Below are 21315 nucleotides of genomic sequence, written 5' to 3' on the forward strand. Positions count from 1 at the left end.
ACTCGCACATGCGCATTTGGGCAACATCGATTCATATTGTGTACACTAAAACCTACAGCAATTGTCATGTTTAGACGTCACATTCCTGGTAAACCGTTCATAATGTAGTCTTCCTTTCATTATACTCATGACAAAAATCAAAACTCAAAGAAAATGAACAGGAAATCTTTCATTTGATTAATGTTTTTCTCAATGACAATATACTTTAAATTGTTAAATCTTTTTGTTGGTCATTTTTGTCACATAGTTTTAGGTTTAAGTTTAATTCTGAAATTTTAAAACAGCTTCTGTCATACCAGCTATTATTCCATTGCCTACAATGTCCTAAACCATTTTCTCACAATCCCTGCACTTGAATGATTTAGCAAGAGTACACACAACTGGGCTTAAATTTGTGACATATCACATTAGTGAGGATTAGATATTGCACAACATTTTTCTTATCAGTTGGGTTACGGTGTCTTCGCAGCAAACTGATAAATTTACATTGAAGATTACGATAAAATTCAGCAAACTGTTATGAAGACATTGTAAGCCTTTTGAAATTTCATAATCAAATGTTGAAAATATTGCACCTTTATACTAAAAAGGGGCACAGTGACAAAAAATGAACCGCCCTCTTTTAAGTGCAAATAAATTCATTTTACATAACCAGCTTTTCGATACATAAAGTGCAGATAAAAAGATCACAAAGTGCTCTTTTAAAAGCACTAAAAAGATCACAAAGTGCTCTTTTTATCTAGAAAGGTGCTATATAAATACAATTTTAAATTGTCTCATTACATGTCTTTTCCAGTATATTCTTGACTGGTTACTGGTTCTATATTATTATAATTGAGAGTGACTAAAGTGACATAAATAAATAATATTTAGTTCCATATAACAGTAGCATAAAAATGAGTGATGCCATTTGCTCTGCTGTCATTACTTGAAGAATTCTAATTGTAAAGATAAATGAATAATCCTAAAACTATGCTTTGGTAACTTATGTTATGTAATGGATGGTCTCACAATGCTGTACATGTCATGAGCTGCCCCTATTTTGCTAGCAAAGTAGGAAATAGGTGCAATAACTTATTGGCACATGTAAACATAATTAGAAATAGAGTCTATAAGGCAGAAACAGAGTGTGTACAATTTTAATAACATCATATCATGTGTTTCTTCAACACAGCTTGAACTCTCGTAGTTAAACTTTCTTGTAATTTCTTAAAGAAATTTTCAGGAACAGTTCTCGAGGATTCTTGAATGACATTATTTTTAAAAAAGGATGAACCCACACTGCTTCAATAGTGTTGATCTCTGGTGAGACCAATCCATGACTGACACTGTTGCTTTGATGTTTCATGGCACATCAAAATCTGCCAGTGCTTCTTTGTATTCATTCCATCAGTTTAGATAAAATCCCCCACACCACTGACTGAATTCCAAATCCAAACCATGTTTACAGGTGACTGTAGACACTCACTGTTGTATCTCTTTCCAGGCCTCTTCTGGACACATTAACAAAATCTGGGGTCATCACCTCATAAGACTGATTTTAAGTCCAGTTCTTGTGTACTTTGGCATATCTCATCCATTTCTTGTTTCCATCCCTTAAGAATGGTGTTTTGCCTGCCACCCTTCCACTGAGACCATTTCTGATGTGGCTTCAATGAAAAGTAGATGAATCAGTTGAAAGACCACATGCATCTCTCAGGTCCTGTGTCAGGTCTTTGCTTGTTTTTTTCCTATTTCTTAAGGACATAACTTTCAGATACTGTCCATCTGATGTTGAAGCGTCTTGGGGCGACTGTTGTTGTGATTTGGCGCTATATAAATAAAATTGAATTGAATGTTACTAGTAGCTCTTTGAGAATCACTTTGTTGGCGCAAAACTACTATTTTTATGCCTGCCAAACGGTGTTAATCTTTTTGCAACAGGCTGCTAGTAACACAGCGTGTAGATGTCACAGGGTGGAAAGGGACAAGTTATCTAAGTTTTTCTACTATGCATGTTTTGCAATGTTTTATCTGTTTTAATATTTTAATATTGTATATTGGGTTTGTTTGTATGAGCTTTATTGCATGTTTTTATCTTATTTAAATTGAACACCTGTCCTGGAAAGACTCCGCCCCTACCTGATAGTAAACTGATCACACCTGCGAGAGATCCCAGAGAGGCCAATAAGAGGGCCTGGCAGACCATAGAGCAGGGGGGAGAAAAAGCTTGAGAGAAGGCTTGAGAGGAGGAGAGACATGACATGACATGACATGACATGGCATGGTAACCGGTGTGGGCGACGGCCGCGCAGAGCGGCACAGAGGCCCGGCTATAGGCACCTGCCCAAGGCGTGCGGCAAAGGAGAACGAGACCAGAGATCGCGGACGACCGCGCACTGGAGGGAGTGATCGGAGCTGAGCGGAGAGGTCTGTGCTGGTGTTGACGGGAGGTAGCTCCTCGCCGAGAGAGGCCCACGGCAGGGGATAGAGAGGCAGCGGGATGGCGCCTTATGTCCCCGGGACGGCGAGTCTATGGCTACGCGTGTGAGGCACAACACAGTGGTGGGCGGAGTTGGGAGCTCTGCCCACCTGGGGTAGGTCCCGATTCATCCCGTCTAAGACGAACCTCCAGTGGAATTTAAGAATGGTGACTGCCGCTGGCCCCCTCTCCTTTTTCTAGTTGGCATCAGAATGAAGAGGCCGACAGGACGGCGACAATCCTGTTGGTTTCTGCACCGTTTGGACTTTTATATCGTGGCGGATCCCACTGGACTTTTAATGTTGTGTTTTATTGATTTTTATTGTGTTATCCCTTGGCCAAGGTTGTTTTAATTTATCTTACATTTTTAACTATTTAAATATAATAAATTATATTTTAATTCTACAGTTTTTTAATCGTGTGCTTTCCCTTGGCGGCTCCACTGCTCTGTCCGTTTGGAGGAAGGTTTCCTTCCTTTAAAAAAACGACACTGTGGAAATAAAATCAGCCTTCCGGCTCCGTTACATAATGATAAAATTTAGGTACAAGGACTGGACGGAAAATGAATGAAAAAGCAGACATGTCCAAAGAAGACACTTTTAAAGACCTTCTGAAAGCCTGAAGAGCTATGGCTCAAGAGCAATTCTGGTAATGAAATGAGGGGTGACTCAAGATATCTGCAAAAGACTGTATAAACTAGGGGTGCAACGATACACAAAATTCACGGTTCGGTTCGGTTCGATACTTTGGTGTCACGGTTCGATATTTTTTCGATACAAAAAATGTTCATGCCTTTTTAATTTGTCATTTATTAAAATTATAAATATATATTTTAACTCAAAAGTACAGTTTTTAAATTGAATGTTGCTGAAACAAAAGTAATTAAAAAAAATAAATTATCTGATTGAGGAATCACTCATCTTTGGAAAAGAGAGTTTATTACAGAGTTCTGTTTGTACAGTTATGTTTTGTTTATGTTGCCATAGTGACGGGTGACGCCCTCTCGCTGCGACGGTGTGTCCTTCCGGGGTCAGAGGGCGCCCTGTGTGTTGTTGTTGCTGTGCTGTTGCCGCGCTGAGCAGTTAGCTAGCGGCAGTGTTCTTCTGCAGATGTCAATTGTTAGCAGAGCTGCTCTGTGCAGCGTTATGGCATAATAATTTTAAGGGAGAATAAAAAGTCGACACACATATCTCATTCCTGACGGAGGACTCTACCACTACACTTCTCCAGTCCATTCACAGAGTCGTTGCATGGTAAGACATGGATAGGAAGTGGGCGGAGCCTTTTACCGTCATTTTATTACGACGCAAAGTACAAACACCTGTGGACACACAATCCAACATCAATAAACGGCTGTGCTCCCTGGCTAGCTCACGGGAAGCAAGACCAAACGACACCTCCGTCTCCTCCTTGTCTAAGCTCGCCACATTGGTGTCAGAAGTGGGATGATGGTGGCACCCCATGTTCTGACCCGAGTGACTTTTCCCCCGCGGGTCTTGACCGGCCGGTGCGCCAAAAGACGGCACCTGGACATTTGCAGGACTTTGTGTGGGGTAATGGGGTCGTCGGGGACGACTGACCCCATAGGTGGGGGCTATGTAGCGGGTCAGGGCTGTTCGGGGTTCTGTTTGTACAGTTATGTTTTGTTTATGTTGCCATAGTGATGGGTGACGCCCTCTCGCTGCGACGGTGTGTCCTTCCGGGGTCAGAGGGCGCCCTGTGTGTTGTTGTTGCTGTGCGGTTGCACTGAGCAGTTAGCTAGCGGCAGTGTTCTTCTGCAAATGTCAATAAATGGCTGTGCTCCCTGGCTAGCTCACGGGAAGCAAGACCAAACGACACCTCCGTCTCCACCTTGTCTGAGCTTGCCACAATATTAAACATATCAGGTCCCCATAAGGAGAATCATGTGCTAACGGCTGTCTAAATGACTCGAGTAAAGTTTGTAGCATGCATGCTTGTTGTTTTTGTCTGCTTCCACTTGTCTTTGCACTAGGATGATGTCGGCGTAAATGTGCAGTCATATTCGTTGTGTTCCCACTAGTGCTGTCAGCGTTAATCTCGTTGAAATGACGTTAACGCCACAACACGGCAAATCTCCGTTAACGAGCTACCCCTGATCGCCCTTGCGTGGGGCTAGACGGCCAACACGTTAACGAGCTAACTGCGCTAACACACTAGTTCCCACCCATGTAATTGAGCATTGCTGGCACATCCAACATACTGTTTTACTTTAGTCCATGACACGCTTACCTTCAGGGTCATACCTCACATGAAAACCAAAATAATTCTAAACGCCAGATCTGAATGAGGGTGGGGGAGGTCCATCTTGCAAGGAGAGCTTAACTTCTGTCTCGCTAGCTTGCCCTGCGCTCTTCCTTCTGACGATGCTGTCTGTGTTGAGCGCTCAGTGGATCTGCGTTCGACTACTCCGCCTAGGCTGCACTGTCGAGCGCAGATCCACTGAGCGCTCAACACAGACAGCATCGTCAGAAGGAAAGTTGATAAAATAAATTACAAATTTTGTATTGTTCATACATATGCGTACCGAACCGAAAGCACTGTATCAAACAGTTCAATATCGATACGAGTATTGTTGCACCCCTAGTATAAACCTTTAAGATCCATCATGAGGACTTATATAAGTGACTAAACTGTACAGTCAATTTGCAGCATTTAAAGTAAAAGTGATTTGGGTGTAAAGTATAGCGTTAACGTTGGAAAAGAATAATTTCAGCAAACATACATACAACAACAATAAACACATGAAAATAAAGATTTATTACAATGACAGAATTTGAGCAGTAAAAATTAATTTCTTGTCAATCTAATTACAATCACTTCTATTTACATAGATATATATTTAGGGTATAATCATATGAAGCCATTTGATTGACTTAGGTGCAGAACCCATTATGGGACAGTTTGAACAGTGAATTCTCCACCAATACATCATTGAGACTTTAGATTGCAGACTCCAGTCTAAGAAGATAAAGTAAACATTTCTTACCCAAGCAGGAAGTGAACATTGTTTTAACATTGCTCTGAACGTGCTCTATGGTAACTTATGAAGTGTGAAAAGAAAAAAGAAAAAAAAAAGCATTCTCAAACCACAAGAAATACCCACATAATTTATTTAGGAATCTGCTGGATAGACGTGTGTTCACATGTTATGACAGCAGCCGTGTCCACAGTAACTAATGGATAATTCTCTTTTTCACCAAATCTGTGCTATGGCAATCCAAGCACGACATTAGACAATTGCATTAAAAGCATAACCCAAAATTAAAGTCTAAAAATGGATTTCTGACATAGAAGCCTAAACTTTTTAAATGCATGTGGAAAAGATTCATGTGACTGTGCAAAAATAAAAATGGGTAAATCCCATCTCCACAAGAGAGCTCTAAAAACAATGTAAAAAGTAGTTACAGTAATTACAATAAAATCAATAAAAACAAAACGCACAAAACTGGTGACTCCAGATGCTGTTTACAGATTTCTGGGAGCACTGAGGTAAAACAGTTTCAGCCGAGGCAAGCACAGCCAGCAGCTTCACACAGCAGATATTAAAGCACAGCAGCCTCTTTAAAAGACGTGATCCATCTGTTAAAAAAAGAAAAAAGAAAATATTATTACAATATTTTAATATTATTAATATTGTCACTATATACAATAATAAATAGCATCTCTCTCTACAGTACTTTTGGGCAGTCTCTGGGCTGTCAGCTTTAAAAATGTAGTAAACTTTGTTTTTGTGGTAGAGTTTGAACTGCGACGTCTGTGAGGAATCAGCTTTTACAACAAATCCCAGCAGGGGCAGACTCTCCAAAGCTGCCACGTCCTGCATGAAGAAATGAAAAACAAACGTTGCAATAATTCTCTTTGTTCCAACTGCCATACTGAGCTTTTATTAATACAAGTAGAAGACTTTACCTCACTTGCTGCGTATTTGTACAGGACCTTGTCTTTAATGACGAACCATAACCTCTTCCCGTGCTTTTTAGCCACCTTGGACACCTGCAGGTACCCACTCATAGAGGAGTCGTCTGTGCTGGCCGTCACCTTTACAAAGTAAAAGCAGTCTGATGAGTTTTCTGAACATTATATGAAGCCAAGTTGGGACACTGTAAAATGTAAATATAAACAGAATGCAAATCTTCTAAATCCAAATTTTTATAACAAGAATTGAAAACATTAAATGTTTAGAAATTTTACTATTTAATGAAAAATATTAACTCATTTTAAATTTGATGGCAGCAAAACTTCTCAAAAAGTTGGAACAGGGGGAAATAAAGGCTGGAAAGAACTTTCTATAACTAATTAACCTGGATACATAAAGTCTTCAAAAGATTCAGAGATTCTGGAGAAATATATCATGCAAAGAAGAAGCCATATGTGAACATGAGCTAGAATCACTGCCATCTTCTCTGGACCAAAACTCATTTAAAATGGACTGAGGCAGGGGTGTCCAACTCCAGGCCTCGAGTGCCGGTGTCCTGCAGGTTTTAGGTGTCTTTGATCCAACACAGCTGATTCAAATGGCTAAATTACCTCCTCAACATGTCCTGAAGTTCTCCAGAGGCCTGGTAATGAACTAATCTTTTGATTCAGGTGTGTTGACCCAGGGTGATATCTAAAACCTGCAGGACACCGGCCCTTGAGGCCTGGAGTTGGGCACCCCTGCAATAAGGGGTCTTCTGGTCCTCTGGTGGGGTCCACGGAACAGTTTTCTGCTTTCCCTTAGTCCAGGGGTAGGCAACTCCAGGCCTCGAGTGCCGGTGTCCTGCAGGTTTTATGAACTTTATGAGGAGGTAATTTTAAATCAGCTGAGTTGGATCAAGAACACATCTAAAACCTGCAGGACACCAGCCCTCGAGGCCTGGAGTTGGACACCCCTGCCTTATTAGCATTCAGTACAAAAGCCTGGATCTCTGATGGTTTGGGGGGGGTCGCACAAGAGCTTATGGAATTTGCAGCTTGCATATCTGAAAAGCCGTTATTAATGCTGAGAGGTATTAAAAGCAATATATGGTCCCATACAGATGAAATCTTTTTCAGTGAAGACCTTGTATACTTCAGCAAGAAAATGCTAAACTGCATACATCAACAGTCCCCTACTGAAAACATTTCAAGCACCATAAAACAATAAATACGTTAAAGAAGACCCAGGACTGTTCAGCAGTTAGAATCCTATATCAGACAAAAATGGGACAACATCCCTCTCTTGAAAGTCCAGCAGTCCAAAATTTTTTCTATTGTTCTATTGTGAATAATAAATAAACTACTGCAGTAATAAGGTTGTAATGGAAAGTGTATACAGATGAGGGCGACATATGAACTACCTCTTTGAGGGTTGCGGGTATCAACTTCTGCTTTTTGTGGAAAGTAAACGCAGTTCTTTTTCCAAGTTGATGGGTCTGTTCGCCTTTCTGCTCCAAAAGAACTTGGAAACACTGGTCACACACTCGAGTAAACTTGTTCTTTTTATATTCGAGAGGGAATTCATTGGAGGAGCAAGATTGGCACACAACCTGTGGAAGAATAAAGCACAAGTTTTACTTTTTTTGCCCTTCCATCTCTCCCTCATTCTGGACAGTAAGCATGTTGTACAACTGATGCCTCACCTTTCCGCACGCACGGCAGTGATGTCTCCTCCACGTTTGGGTGAACTTGGAGGTGCAGACCATACACATGGAGGCCCGCTTGTCAGGGATCCATATGGGGGCTTTGGATCCCAAAGGAGCACCATCGCCAACATCAGTGCCATCCAGCTGAATATGAGTGGTACAAAAAAAAAATGAAGGCACACAGGAGTTTTAGTGGCTGCTCATACAATGTTAAATGTTGCTCACATATTGCAACAGCCGGAGATGTACTTTTTTAAGTGATCTTACCACATCTCGAGGCTTGCCAGGGGTAAAGCTGCTCGTCTTCTTGATGTGTTCACTGATTGCTGTGGAAATCGTTTCAAGCCATTCGTCCTGTTCCTCGGCCGAGCTACAGAAAGAGAAAACAGAGCATATGTAAAAAAAACAAAAAAACCCCAAAATAGATTCAAGAAAAACAAAAAAGAAGAACATACACTAATGAAATAAAATGTAATAACAACAACAACAACAACAACACACCATCTTAAATTACAAAGGCCTCTTTCATTTCTGATCATTACCTCGCGGAGAGAATGAAAGAGCGCTCCACGCTCACGATGTTCAGCTCGTTCTGATAGGCCTCTTGACTCGGTTTGCTAACCTGTAATTATTTTCACTGTGAGCCGTGATGCCAGGATAAAGATGATCTCGTGATGTGAGAAAATGTGAAAATTGACAAACAGAATAAGAATGAGTTCTCACCTTCATTCCTCTGAGGGGCAGCGTGTTTTTGAACATGTACTGGCCTGACTGAACGGGTTTGGTGTACAGCAACATGTCGTTAAACTAAATGGAAAATGACATGAAACATTTTCATTCTGTCATGACCATCGAGTCTCAAATACACCAGTAATAAGATCATAAAAATGTGGGGAAAATATCAAACAAATGTCGAAAGACATCTGAGCACCATGGAAGCTAAATCTATTAATCAAGCCAAGTTCCTTATATCAGCTCAACAGAATGTATGACCACATGTTTTACTAGGAAGGGAACCATGAGTGGAGGCACATGACAGAAACACTGCTGTTCGATTGTGATTTGGTTATGAAAACATAAAAGGAAATATCGACTATACCAGGAAGAACATTCTGGGCTGCATAACTTTCCTCGACAGCTTCATCAAGATCCCCTCTTTAAGGTATATCTGGAAAAAAAAAAAAAAAGGGGGGGGGGGGGGGAGAAATCACAAAAGTGTAAATTAGCAAAAAATATCCCTCCCCATATTTTACTTTATCACTCTTCTCACTGCCTTTTCTTTATCCAGAACTTCTTCGTGCAACATGTGAAGAAAAGTACTTTGCAGAGCTTGAAGTTCATTATTTTCTCCAATTGATGGCCTAGAGAAGGTCAATATTAGCAGCCCGCCTTAATAATCACGTGGCAGCATGGTGGCTGAGTGGTTAGCAAGAACATCCTGGACTCAGGCACACTCCCGTGTGCTGTTTTCATGGTGTCCCAGTGCTTGTGTGGGAGCTTCAGTTTCGCCCATCAATAAATAACATGCTACGTTAACGCTGCCTACGTCAGCCCAGGAAACTCTTGCAAAACATATTGTTAATCTCAACTGAGGAAACATTGCGTTCCCACTTTCTCACCAAGTGGAACAACTCAGTTAAATATGCCCAAGCATAGTCAAATAAACCAGACTCTGGTGGTTACACCTGCTTGAGTACAGTATGTATCGCCTAACGGGAAACCAGTTTAGCTGCTTCAGTTTTTCCCAGAGTCCTTCATGCTGGAAAAGCGTGATGGCTCACTGGGACATTAGAATCAGAGAGACATCATCCGTGTTAGCACAACCTTTGCTTGTCCTACATTGACATTGCCTGTGTACGTACAAAATCTTACAAAAGCTTTATGACCTCACCCGGCCAGGCTGGACAATCTCATGGTTGCCAATCAGACGGCACTGGACACGGATCAAACTCTGGAAGATATCCTGAGAAAAAAAACGAGTGGAATGTGTAAGTAACGTGTATTAGGGATTTACCATGTGATTGCTTATCATGAAATTTCTATTTTGCTCTCACCCCTTGTTTCATGAAGTCATTTGCATGACTGGCCACCTCTTTCACTATAGCAAGGGCAGCTGAATGGACACAAATTTGTAATTGTCACACACATGACATGAAATATTTCCATTCCACTAACACCATCAAGAATATTTACGGATCTGCAGGTTTAAAGAAATTAATAAAAATAAAGGTTATGTCGTTACCTTCTGTGTCTTTGTAGTCATCTGCATCTTCAGGCAGGTTTTTTAGATAATCTAAAACAAAATAAAAACATTTAAGTTTTGCTATCAACAGTGTAACCACAACAAGTGATCAATAAGTACGCAAATGGGTGTTAAGGGCTCAGTCTCTATATCCAATTCCTGGAATGATTCAGAACTTAAATCCTGGATGAAAAGGTCTTCAGGTGTTTACGTAACGCAGCTATACAAGAGTGACGTGGGAAACATTCATCATATGTTGGCACTGACCGATTAACCAGACTCGTGAATCCACAAGCTCACTCTTGTTGAAGCTTATGTTATGTCACCAAATCTGATTCGGACCCTACTTCAAAAGCCTTATTATACAAGGAGTCAAGAAGGAGCACAAAAGATTTTCATAATAAGCACCAGAGGGCAGCATGATGCCTGAGATGAGACATCAAAGGCTGCGCCAACGTGTACAGTTTAGGAGTCCAAAACTACAACAGTGAGCTGAGTTTGTACTTAAGTTAAACTCACCTTTAAGTATTAAATAAGAAACATAAAAGATCTATTTCAATGACTCTTTATTTACAGGTTTACCTGTGAGTAGCAGCTGGTACTGAGGAATCCTCTGTACAGGTTTTAACAGGTAATGCTTCAGAGCCAAGCTGGCGCAGCGTGGACTAGCCTTAACAAAAAAAGAGAACAAAACCAAATCAACATTTAATGGTTTTTGTTTTGTTTTTGAAAAAGGGAGCAAAGACACTTACACACAGAACAGGTTGAGCACCATTACCTCAAATTCCCGTACTACTGCGCCAAATGCTGGATTCTTCTTAGTCTGCTCATCCAGGAGAACCACATTCCTGTCAAACTCACGAATGTATGTCGAGTACATCTTCAGATAGGGCCCCTGTTTCAGGAAAATGTCTGCTACCTGGGGATTCTCGTTCCTGTAAACAAAACAGAGCGAAAAGAAAAACACTGGTCAGTTCCTCGATCCATCTATGTGATTAGGTGGGGGGGGGGCATACTTTGGTCCATACTTTTGTTTTATAGTATCTATTTTTTCTCCTATAGAGTAAATGAATAATCAAAAACATGTGAAAATATATATTCTTACCCAGAGCTTGAATACTTCCTTGTGGATCATGAACAGAAAAAAAATCACCAATGTTCTGAGTTTCCTCTTTACCCGACTAACCACACTTTCAACAGGCACTAACGGCACCACATAGGTATCGTGACTTGATTTAAGACCGTGGGCATTAGTATGGAGTTAAAACATAAAAACATCCCTCTTCCTCTGAAGACTATCAGTTATTACTGCATGGTTTAGCTCCCAATCGGCAACAAGAGCACATGTAAAGCTCTCAGTAAAAAAAATAAATAAATAAAAAACTTTGTTATACCATTTAGCTATTCTTTGTCTCAGTTCGGAGAGGAGGTTTTGGTTGAGTTCGTAGAGCTGTGGGAGGGAGTACAGTATCTGGTTTAGAAGACGGTCCTCAATCACAGGCTTCCCACTCTGGCGAGAGGCTTTAGACACTGCATCACGGAAGTCCTGTTGATAGACAGATAAAAAGTCAGATGGACACAGCTTAAGCGCATTCTTAAAAGACAATTAAATTCTGTTTTATTTGCATAGTGCTAAATCACAACAGCTGCCTAAAGGCACTTTATGTTGCAAAGTACAGACCCTACAATAACACAGAGAAAACCCCAAAAATAAAATGACCCCATATGAGGAAGCACTTGGTGGCAGTGGGAAAGAAAAACTCCCTTTTAACTGGAAAACTCCGGCAGAACCAGGCTCAGGGAGAGGCGGCCATCCTCTGTGACCGGTTAGGGGTTAAAGGGGCAAGACAGGACAAAAGACGCACTGTCATTCTTATAAAATAAAATCAGGACCAAAGAAATAATAAATACAGAGCAGCAAACACTGAGGGTACCATTTATGGTTCGCTTTCTGGTGGTTTATAGCGACACATGGCAAATAAAACTGCCAACAGACCATGTACCCAGCAGAGAGCTCCTGTGGTTAACGTGCGATTTCCTCCTACTTTAAAAAAAAAAAAAAAAAAAAAAAAACAAAAAAAAAAAACAGCTGACAGTGTAGGAGGCGGCTCACATGGTGAAGGATGTAGCAGAAAAAAAAAATTAAAAGCATATACGTTTCACGAGACTACGCTGCAGACAGTCAGCGGTAACAAACGTGTGACGTTTGTTGAGAAAAAGGCCAGTTTGGTTATCTCGTTTCCATTATAACACATGGGTTAGACAAACAAAGCAGCTAAATCAAAGTAGCTTTTATTGTCTGCATTTAGATCCCGAAAACGAGAGCATCTAAGAATATGCATTACCAGATAAATCAGATAGAATACACATGCTGTGGTGAGTGCTGATGTCCGTTTGAGTACCTGACAGAGCTGGGTAAAATAGAAAGCCACTTCAACATTGCTTTGAACTTCATCTGATCTGTTCTTCACAAATGTGCAATCCACGGAGACTCGAGCGCTTCCCGTGTATGCTATACAGTCATAGACGGGAGTCGTCACTCAAGGCTACTACATCTTACGTACCAGCCCTGATCAAATTTCCTCACACTTAACACTGCAATTCCTGAATTTATCACATCTCCTCTTCCTGAGCAGATATGATGAACTGTCAAGAAAAAGCGACTCAACAAACAAACAGAAGCAGATGTGGAGATTCTCGTAGAGATAGGGAGTGCTTTACTTCACCGATCTAAGAGTGGGTTGGCAAAGACTTGGTTAGACTGGTTGGACGACACATAAAAAATATTGTTCTTCCCTTCTTGTCGCACAGCAAACACTGCAGGGGAAGTACAGCATAGGAATCAGATCATTTTTTTTGGCAGCGGTTAAAACAACGCGACTGTGTATCATTCAGAGCAAGTATAGTGTTACAATAAGAACCTTTTATTGCCAGAAGGACGGCGAAAAGTCTATTCTGCCCTTCTATGAGGATCAAATCAAACACATATGGAGAATGTGGGCTCCGACACTAGACCAGCACTGGCTCAAATATATACCCACAGCTCTTTTCATGGCAAACACAGTGGTTGCTTTTGTTTAAAAGGTGACATGTGGAAGTACTCACAACATGAAGCAGCTTCAGGACGTCAACAAACCTGGAAAAACAAAATACAGTTATAATGGTTACGCAATCGCTGCCTCCATACAACAATACATCATCATGTTTTGTGAGGTTTTGACATATATGTGTGTCTACCCATTACAATGAAGGTGAATGGAAATTGTTTTGTTTTTTTCCAGTCAGGCGCTTACACACAGATTCTGCAAGACTCTACCATCTGTTGGGTGCAAGTGGAGCAGTGTGTCAAACATATGGCCCAGGGGCCAGAATCAGCCTGACAAAGATTCCAGTCAGGCCCGCTGGAAGGCTTTGCAAAATGTGAAGGAGTTCATAGATTTTGATCATTTAACTGTACTTTCACGTTTTACAGCTTTCCCTATGGAGAAAGACCTCCCCCACTGCCATTCATACTACACCAAAGTAGTGTTTTGTTTTTTTTTTTTATATAGCACATTTAATGACAACAGCAACGCTGACCAAAGTGCTGTACAGAAATCCAAAATAACTAGTACCAAGTAACTTTTATTATTAGCACCAAGTACCTCTCATACTGTATTAAAAGCCAGTGGATACAAATGTATTTTTAGATGAGATTTAAATTGATTGACAGTAGGAGCCTGTCTGATGTGTTGGGGTAGATTATTCCACAGTTTAGGCGCTACGACCCAAACGCTCGATCGCCTCTGTGAACCAGCCTAGACCTTGGTATGGCTAAAAGCAAAAGATCATTTGTTCTAAGAGATCTAGAGGGCGCATAAGGCTGCAAGAGGTCAGACAAATACCCAGGAGCCTGTCCATTCATAGCTTTATAATCAACAATAACATTTTAAAATCAGTTCTGAAGTGAAAAGAGAGCCAGTGGAAAGAGGCAAGCACCGGGAAATGCGTTCACATCTTTTAGTTTGCATCAGAAGGCGAGCTGCAGCATTCGGGACCAACTGCAGTCTTGCAAGGCAGGTCCGACTAATTCCAACATATAATATAGTTAAACAATACAAGACACACACCAGATGATCTGGATGATGAGCTACTAGAACTTTTTCTTTAATATTTCATGTAGAAAAACTGAGATGTACTGTTGAATTTACACTTCTTAACAGTTAAATGTTTAGTTAAATGGCTTTTTCTCCAGTCTTTTCCCCCCAGTGTGTAAGTTAATGTTGCAAACACCAAGAGAAACTTTTAATCTACAAAAACCCACAACAAACCTGAGAGACAGACATCCCAAAATCTGGGCAAAATTATCCTAGACTATGTGCACACGTGGAGTTCAAGAAATGCAAATGAGGGGAAAAAAGGACACTCACACACTCTCAGAGGTCATAATTTCTTGTGCAATGTTGAATATCTTGTTTTTCTTCTTTTCACTCGCCGTCTGATGAAGACAATCAATAAAAACAGTACAGTTTGAATAAAACAGTACAGTAAATGTAGCACACACACTGCTCGCAGCAGACGTACAAGATGCAATAATAATATATTAATCTATTAGAAACAGCATGAGGATGATGCTATAAATGTTTTTGTTTTTCTTGTTAAAGGAAGGCGTGTTCTCCCCTGCAGGACTATTTTGCCTGCATCCTTGAAATTCCTGCAATGAGCAAACCCTGTCAGGATCTAACAGCTTCTGCTCCTCACCGTTTTCTCCTCTGGCTGCTCAGGGTCACCTTTACTTGAGTCAGAGCTGCTGTCATTCTCGCCTTCGTCTTCTGAGGTGGTCTGGATAAAGTCATCATCAAACGGCACCTCAAGAACAATGTCTTTTTCAAAGGAGCTTCTGTAAAAAAAAAAAAGTCAGAAACACGTGTTAGTCAAAGAGCAAAACAGGGACCGACAAACACAAACAGGGCAGGTAGTCTTGACACACAACTATCTGAAGGCATTTATTCTGCATTTGAAAGGCGCTGACACACCTTTAAAATACACATGGCACACGAGCGAGGGGAAGGGAATTTCAGAAGAATGAGGAAGATTTCTGATATAAAAAAAAAAAAACTCTCCTCAGCATTTAATCCCAAGAATTTCTTATATGGGAGCATTTATTATTAAAAGTCATAGAAATGCACACAGGAAAGGGAGGACTTGACACCTTTAAATGTTAAATCTAATTATCAATACAATCACAAGCCTACTCCTACTGCATCTTTTTACATCTGCTCACAGAACTCAGAAATAAGGCACCGTCATCGTCAGCAGTTTTAACAGGACTTCACATGAACAGCTAACAGGAAATTGTGCCAAAGATGCGCCGCATGTCTAAAATGCCACAATTCCCAGAGGATTCTCAGAAGGCACCTCCCTGAACAAAACTTACAAAGAAAGAAAGCAGACAAAGCTAAGGGTCTGTGCCCCCTTTACAACCGCTGTAGTACTTCGCAGTGAGCGGTCTCTGCTATGAGCCAACGTGTTTCCAACATGTGAGTGTTTGAACCAAAGCGCTGCGACATGCTAAGCTGTTGGAGGCAGCGTGTACAGTTACACAAACTGTAATCCTGTTATCCAGCTGACTTCTGCAAAACTGCTCATTCAAAACCAGACATGTGAAATTCTTTGCCTACTAACAGGATTACTACAAAGATTACTTCAGGGAATATACACACAGGAAAAAAATAAATAAATTAAAAACTGGAGCCAATGAAGACGCAAACTCAGAAACATTTAAAAAAAACAAAACAGAAAAGAATAAAAAAGGGTCAGTTCAACAAGAGTGCAAAAAAGTAAAAACGTATCTATTTAGCACTGATTTGCTTCTTATGATGAATGTATGTAGATCTGCAGAAACGGCGCAATATCTAACAGTGCAAACACAAATCTGTACATAAACAGATTTAATGCACAAATCTGTGATATTTTCTCAGCTGAATTTGTTCATAATCTGCAAACAAAGTTAGAACATGTTCAGGAACAAATAATAGAAAGCACATCTTAAAACTTTACTACAACTACCACTAATAATGTTGATGATCAAAAATATTTCACCCATCCGTTTTCCACTGATTCAATTTAGGATTGAAGGTGGAGGGGAGACGGCAATTGTTTGGACAAGTCACTAAAATATTGCAAGAAAGCCATTTACAGTCACATTCACATCTATGGCCAGTTTAGAATCACTAAATAGCCTAAGATCATGTCTTTGGACTCTGGCAGGAAGGCGGAGTACCTGGAGAGGAAATGCAAACTCCACACAGAAAGAGCGGCCAGCCCGTGGATCAAACACAGGAGCTGCTTGTTATGAGATGACAGTGCTGTCCAGCACAACACCGTGCCACGGTAACACTTTCATTAGCCATTATTTACAGTTTTCCAAAATGACAGAAACAAAATAAAACACTAATAGAATTAAATTAATGACAGAGGACAATAATTAGATTAAATGTTAAGAAAATGGGAGCAAGAGTAGACAGTGACTCAACATATAGTAGTTTAACAAACCAATACAAAGACCAAACAAAACTCGTCCTTCACACATGACACATTTGGAACAAATGTTCCAGTTACTATGATTATTTAAGTATATCTTATCCTGGTCAGGTACTTCTTCTCAATGAATGATAAGATGATGGTTGGCAATGTCGCGTGCATGCTGGAGGATGTTTTTCCAGTAAGTGTAGTGCCTTTTTTTATTTTTTTAATCTTGAGCTGATAGATCGCACGCTCCTTCCTTCATTTTGTTCTGGTCTGTTCATGCAAAGTCTTTTCTATGTTTATTGTTTGACTGATTTTTAAACCCTAGTCTCCAGGAAAATACTAATCATCAGCTCTATTATCTGAAACAGTTTTGAAAGGTGTTGCTGTTTTTGTGGCTTCCTCCTCTGACACTACTGTTTCCATTTTTTCACCCCTTATTTATTTAGTACTAACTTAATGCATCACCATCATCACTTTCTTCATTACATCTTAGTGTTGATCATGGCATGCAGATTGCAGATTATTCTAAGTCACTACAGAACAAAACTGGCCAGTGGACACGCTTCATGAATCTGACGGGAATTTTGTGAGAAGCATAAGCACGTCACCACCCGCACATTTGTGAACAAAGGCCAGAAACTCCTTTTGTTCCCCTAATGCACACATCACTAACAGTTTTATAAACATATATACTTTTTAGCATTAGGTAGTTATAGTTGGGATTGTAGGTTTTTGGTTTGAAAACAAACAAATCTAACTATTCAGTAAAAGGACTAGATGTTGTAGTCCCTGATAATGGACTGATAACGGATAATCATTGTAAAATGAAAAATAAAGTCTTATATTGAGTTCTGATGAAAGGTTTCCTCTTTAAGCAGCAGATTTTTAATTCTATCACCTCCACTCTATTGAACTGAGCCTTTAAGAAGAGAAACAGGTGTCGTTTTAGCGTCTTCCTAACACCAGATAACCGCAGAGCTGCAAACACAAAGACACTGTGAAAGCGCTTCTTAAACCACAGAAATGTGGATTGCATTGATCTAGTATGTATTCTTCCCTTCTAGGCTAAAGATTTGTCTCTGCCTGTAATAATAACAACATGTTTATACTTTAAATTTGTGTAGTTTAAGTCAGTGTGTCAAGGCTATGCAAGCACACCATACCTGTCAAACTACCCTGACAGGAATTAGAAAAACAAACAATGCGAAGGCCCTCTGCGCTCTTCCTTTTCGCCCTCTGTCATCAGAAACATATTTTGCAGATGAATGGTTGTTTAAAAGAAATTTCAGGACACAATGAAGAACGTGCTGTTAAAAATAAATCAGGTTTAGAGGTAGTCGAGTACATCAGGTCTACCTGTCACAGAGTGCTGGTGTCTGTTGGTGGTCTTTCTCCAGGGACATATATGGATCCTGCTCCTCATAAATGCCCTCATTATCATACACCGAGCTCTCCGAGGAGTCAGGGTGTAAGTATAAGCCCTGTGGGTCAGTGTAAACTGAGCTCTGCCATGGTTTAGGCTGTGAGTGGGGGTCCTGAGGATATGGCCCTGAATTTTCCACATTGGCGAGGTCTGATATCTCCTCATACACAGGGCTGTCCTCAAATGGGACAACTTCTCCTTCATTTTCTCCGTCCACATTTTGCTCAAACTCAGTAAATGGAGCGGAGAATTTACGTTCGGGATAGTTCTGCCATAGGTCTTCGTCGTTGTCAACACTTAGTTCATTATCATCGGGAGTGTAGTCTGGGAACTGGTCTTCTTTTTCCGTCTGCCTGGGTAACCTACTCTTTGATAATTTCAAGGGTTGTTTCCGGAAAGAAATTGTCTTCTGTACTTTTTTAGAGCGAATGATGTCAGCGCCGGAGAAGGACTTGGCTTTGCTCACACTGGAGCGAGAATGCCTATTAACTTCAGCTGCTGGATGGTTACCGCTTGATTTGTCAGTGGAAGGCAGAGGCGGCTCCTTCTTTTTCCCGTGTCCTTCAAACTCCCTTGCTGCTCTCTCCTCAGATGATCCCTTATTCTGATTCAGCAGCTTCTTTCTCTGGGGCTTCTTTGGAGGTACTTTACCCATCCCAGTTTTCTCCACTGTGGCAACAGGCTGGCTGAGGGCCTGCTGACTATGCAAAATGCCACAAGCTTCCTCCTCATCACCCTTTGCTTTCCTCTGAATCTTTTTATTATTCTTTTTAGCGGAGAAATCCATCTCATAAGTGCCACGGCCCCAATCGAGATGTTCCCCTTTCACGTCCTTTGGAATTGCCTGAGGAGCCGAGCTCAGTACTTTTTCGAGCTCAGACAGAAAAGGTTTTTTCTTGGGTGGAGCAGCTGGAGGGGGACAAGTTTTCACTGACGGAAAAGCTGGCAGTTTCTTTTCACTTTCAGGTGCACTGACAGACAGTGATGATGTGCCCTTCCTGTCTGGTGACACCGCCACATTTTTGGTGTTTATTTCTCTGCCATCTTGGCTTACAGACTCTTCCTTCCCCTTCTCCCCCTTTTCCTTATGGTCCTGAACAGCTTGCCTGGGTTTCTGTGGTACAGGGATAGGACTGGGCTTCCTAGGGGGAGCTGGGATTAGTTTGGGTCGTGGCACACTGAGAGCATCTTCCTCTGGTACTTGTCCAGGTACACCGTCAAGAATTCCATCATTTGCCTCATCACCCCGCGTTCTGTGAGGAGAAGTCGGCCGAAAAGCCACCTTAGGACGGGAAATATTAGTATTTACAGTGACATTTTGGTAAATAGCATGTTCGTCTTGAACAGACTGATAGTGAGTATGGGTGGGAGAGGCGTTCGTTGTTCTGAAGTATTCATTGTTTATTTTCTCTCTGCTATGATTGCGGGTGCCTTGAGAATTGACGCACGTGCAGTTGTCACTGCTGCACAGACAAATAGGAACAACGTAATCCCAGTCAGGCCTTTTGCTCTCGTGCGGCAGTCCATTTTGGGAAGCAAGGCGACCTACAGTCTGGGGGGTATCCGACGCAGATGTCTGACGTGGGCTCGTCCAGACAGGTTGCCTCTCTTCCACAGGAGTGTTGAATTTAGAGGGGCAGGGTTTGGGGGCTAGCGCCGGTTTCACCTTCATCTGCGTGCCAGGAGATGGTTGCGAGAGGCCACCTTTTCTAGGGATCAAAGGAGATTGCCGTGGACTTTCGTAGTAAGGCAGCTTTGGTTTAGGGGCCACAGGTGGCTTATGCATGCCTGGGAATAGAGAAATGAAATATATGAAGTTGGGACTTGAGGTAAAGTTATTTCCTCTGAGGGAAAACAACATCTAAATGACTGTAACCCTGACTATAATGTAATGACTGTGTTTTCTTTCACTGCTGATCCTAACCTTGGTATACATCATAAACAACCTCTCCAAGGGTTCAAATATCACATGATTTATGTTTGCCCCTCTATGTAGCAGCACATTACTCCAACTAATAGCTCGCGTCAACACGCAAAAGTGGGGGATTAGCAGGTGGGAGATGAAGAGTGGGAGAAGCAGTAAAAGGCAAGCCTGTTGACAAGCAGGGTTTTCAAGGCGTTGTTTTCAAATATTTCCCTGTTCAACAAGACACAGTTTGAACTGCTGACTGCGAACAAAATCAATACAAAACTCGAGATAATCAAATGTAACTTCATTTAGAGCTATGCTGTTTAAATGACTACCGAGCAGGCTAAACCTAAACAGGTGAGATTTATACTGTGTAGGAATAGAAAGAAAAAACATGCTGAACTACAGTATAGAAGTACATCTCTGAGCATTTACTATTTCCCGATTAGCCATTATAAGCTCACCGTGTTCACGTATAAACCAGAAAAGTCATCGAACGGGGAACTTACCTGAGTTCATCATCGCTCCACTCACTTCGCTTCTGTTTTTCTTTCTTTATTGTTTTCCGGTCCTTATATTAAAAATAAATAAATAAATCAGTGAAGACAAAAGTCCTTCATATCCGGATAAAGTTCAGATCGATTCATAATGTGTCAAATAATCGACATTTTCTTTGATTTTAACCCGAGCGGCACACGTGATTCCGCCGCAAACAAGTTCTTCTCTCTGGCGCACCGGCTGTTGATGTTCTGCGATATGTAGCCAGCCAATAGCCGCGAGCTTCCTTTTTGTTTCCGAGGACGATCCACTAGAGGCCCCCCAGGAGCCACAGACGGCCAGAGTCAATCTTTGCATCCAAATCTTCCACAAATTGGCATTATTATGAGTTGTCACACTGTAAAATCTCTTCTCCACGCGGAAACAATAAACACTGACTTGTAGTAAGATTTAACGCTGGCTCATGACTGCTCAGGAATTTTGCAAGGTGCCATGCACGCATATCTTTCCTCCTACATCATCTTTTCTATTATTAATGGTATGACTAAGAAGCCAAAATTATGCCAGGAAGCCAGCAGCTCCTTTGTAACACATATTTTACGCAGAGGAAGAAATACTTGAAAAATATATATATATTTCCCATCAGTT

At 41.1% G+C, this 21315-nt stretch overlaps 1 protein-coding gene across 1 annotated transcript; it reads right to left on the minus strand.

Moving 5' to 3' along the window:
* Nucleotides 1-5220: 5220 nt before the first annotated feature.
* Nucleotides 5221-21123, minus strand: LOC146569917 (FYVE, RhoGEF and PH domain-containing protein 6-like). Its single transcript, XM_085282599.1, has 20 exons — nucleotides 20679-21123; nucleotides 18194-20048; nucleotides 15068-15206; nucleotides 14737-14804; nucleotides 13433-13463; nucleotides 11722-11873; nucleotides 11106-11262; nucleotides 10910-10997; nucleotides 10328-10378; nucleotides 10140-10198; nucleotides 9977-10048; nucleotides 9185-9253; nucleotides 8809-8892; nucleotides 8628-8707; nucleotides 8353-8455; nucleotides 8083-8229; nucleotides 7801-7989; nucleotides 6392-6520; nucleotides 6160-6299; nucleotides 5221-6061 (listed from the first exon to the last, which is right to left on the minus strand). Exons 1-20 carry the CDS (start codon nucleotides 20689-20691, stop codon nucleotides 6025-6027), a joined length of 3663 nt encoding a protein of 1220 aa, XP_085138725.1. The 5' UTR covers nucleotides 20692-21123; the 3' UTR covers nucleotides 5221-6024.
* Between the last annotated feature and the right edge of the window lie 192 nt (nucleotides 21124-21315).

Source organism: Mchenga conophoros, linkage group LG7 (assembly GCF_057382185.1).
Source record: "Mchenga conophoros isolate Kocher_MC1m ecotype Shallow Benthic linkage group LG7, M_conophoros_male_GT1.1, whole genome shotgun sequence".
Taxonomy (NCBI): domain Eukaryota; kingdom Metazoa; phylum Chordata; class Actinopteri; order Cichliformes; family Cichlidae; genus Mchenga; species Mchenga conophoros.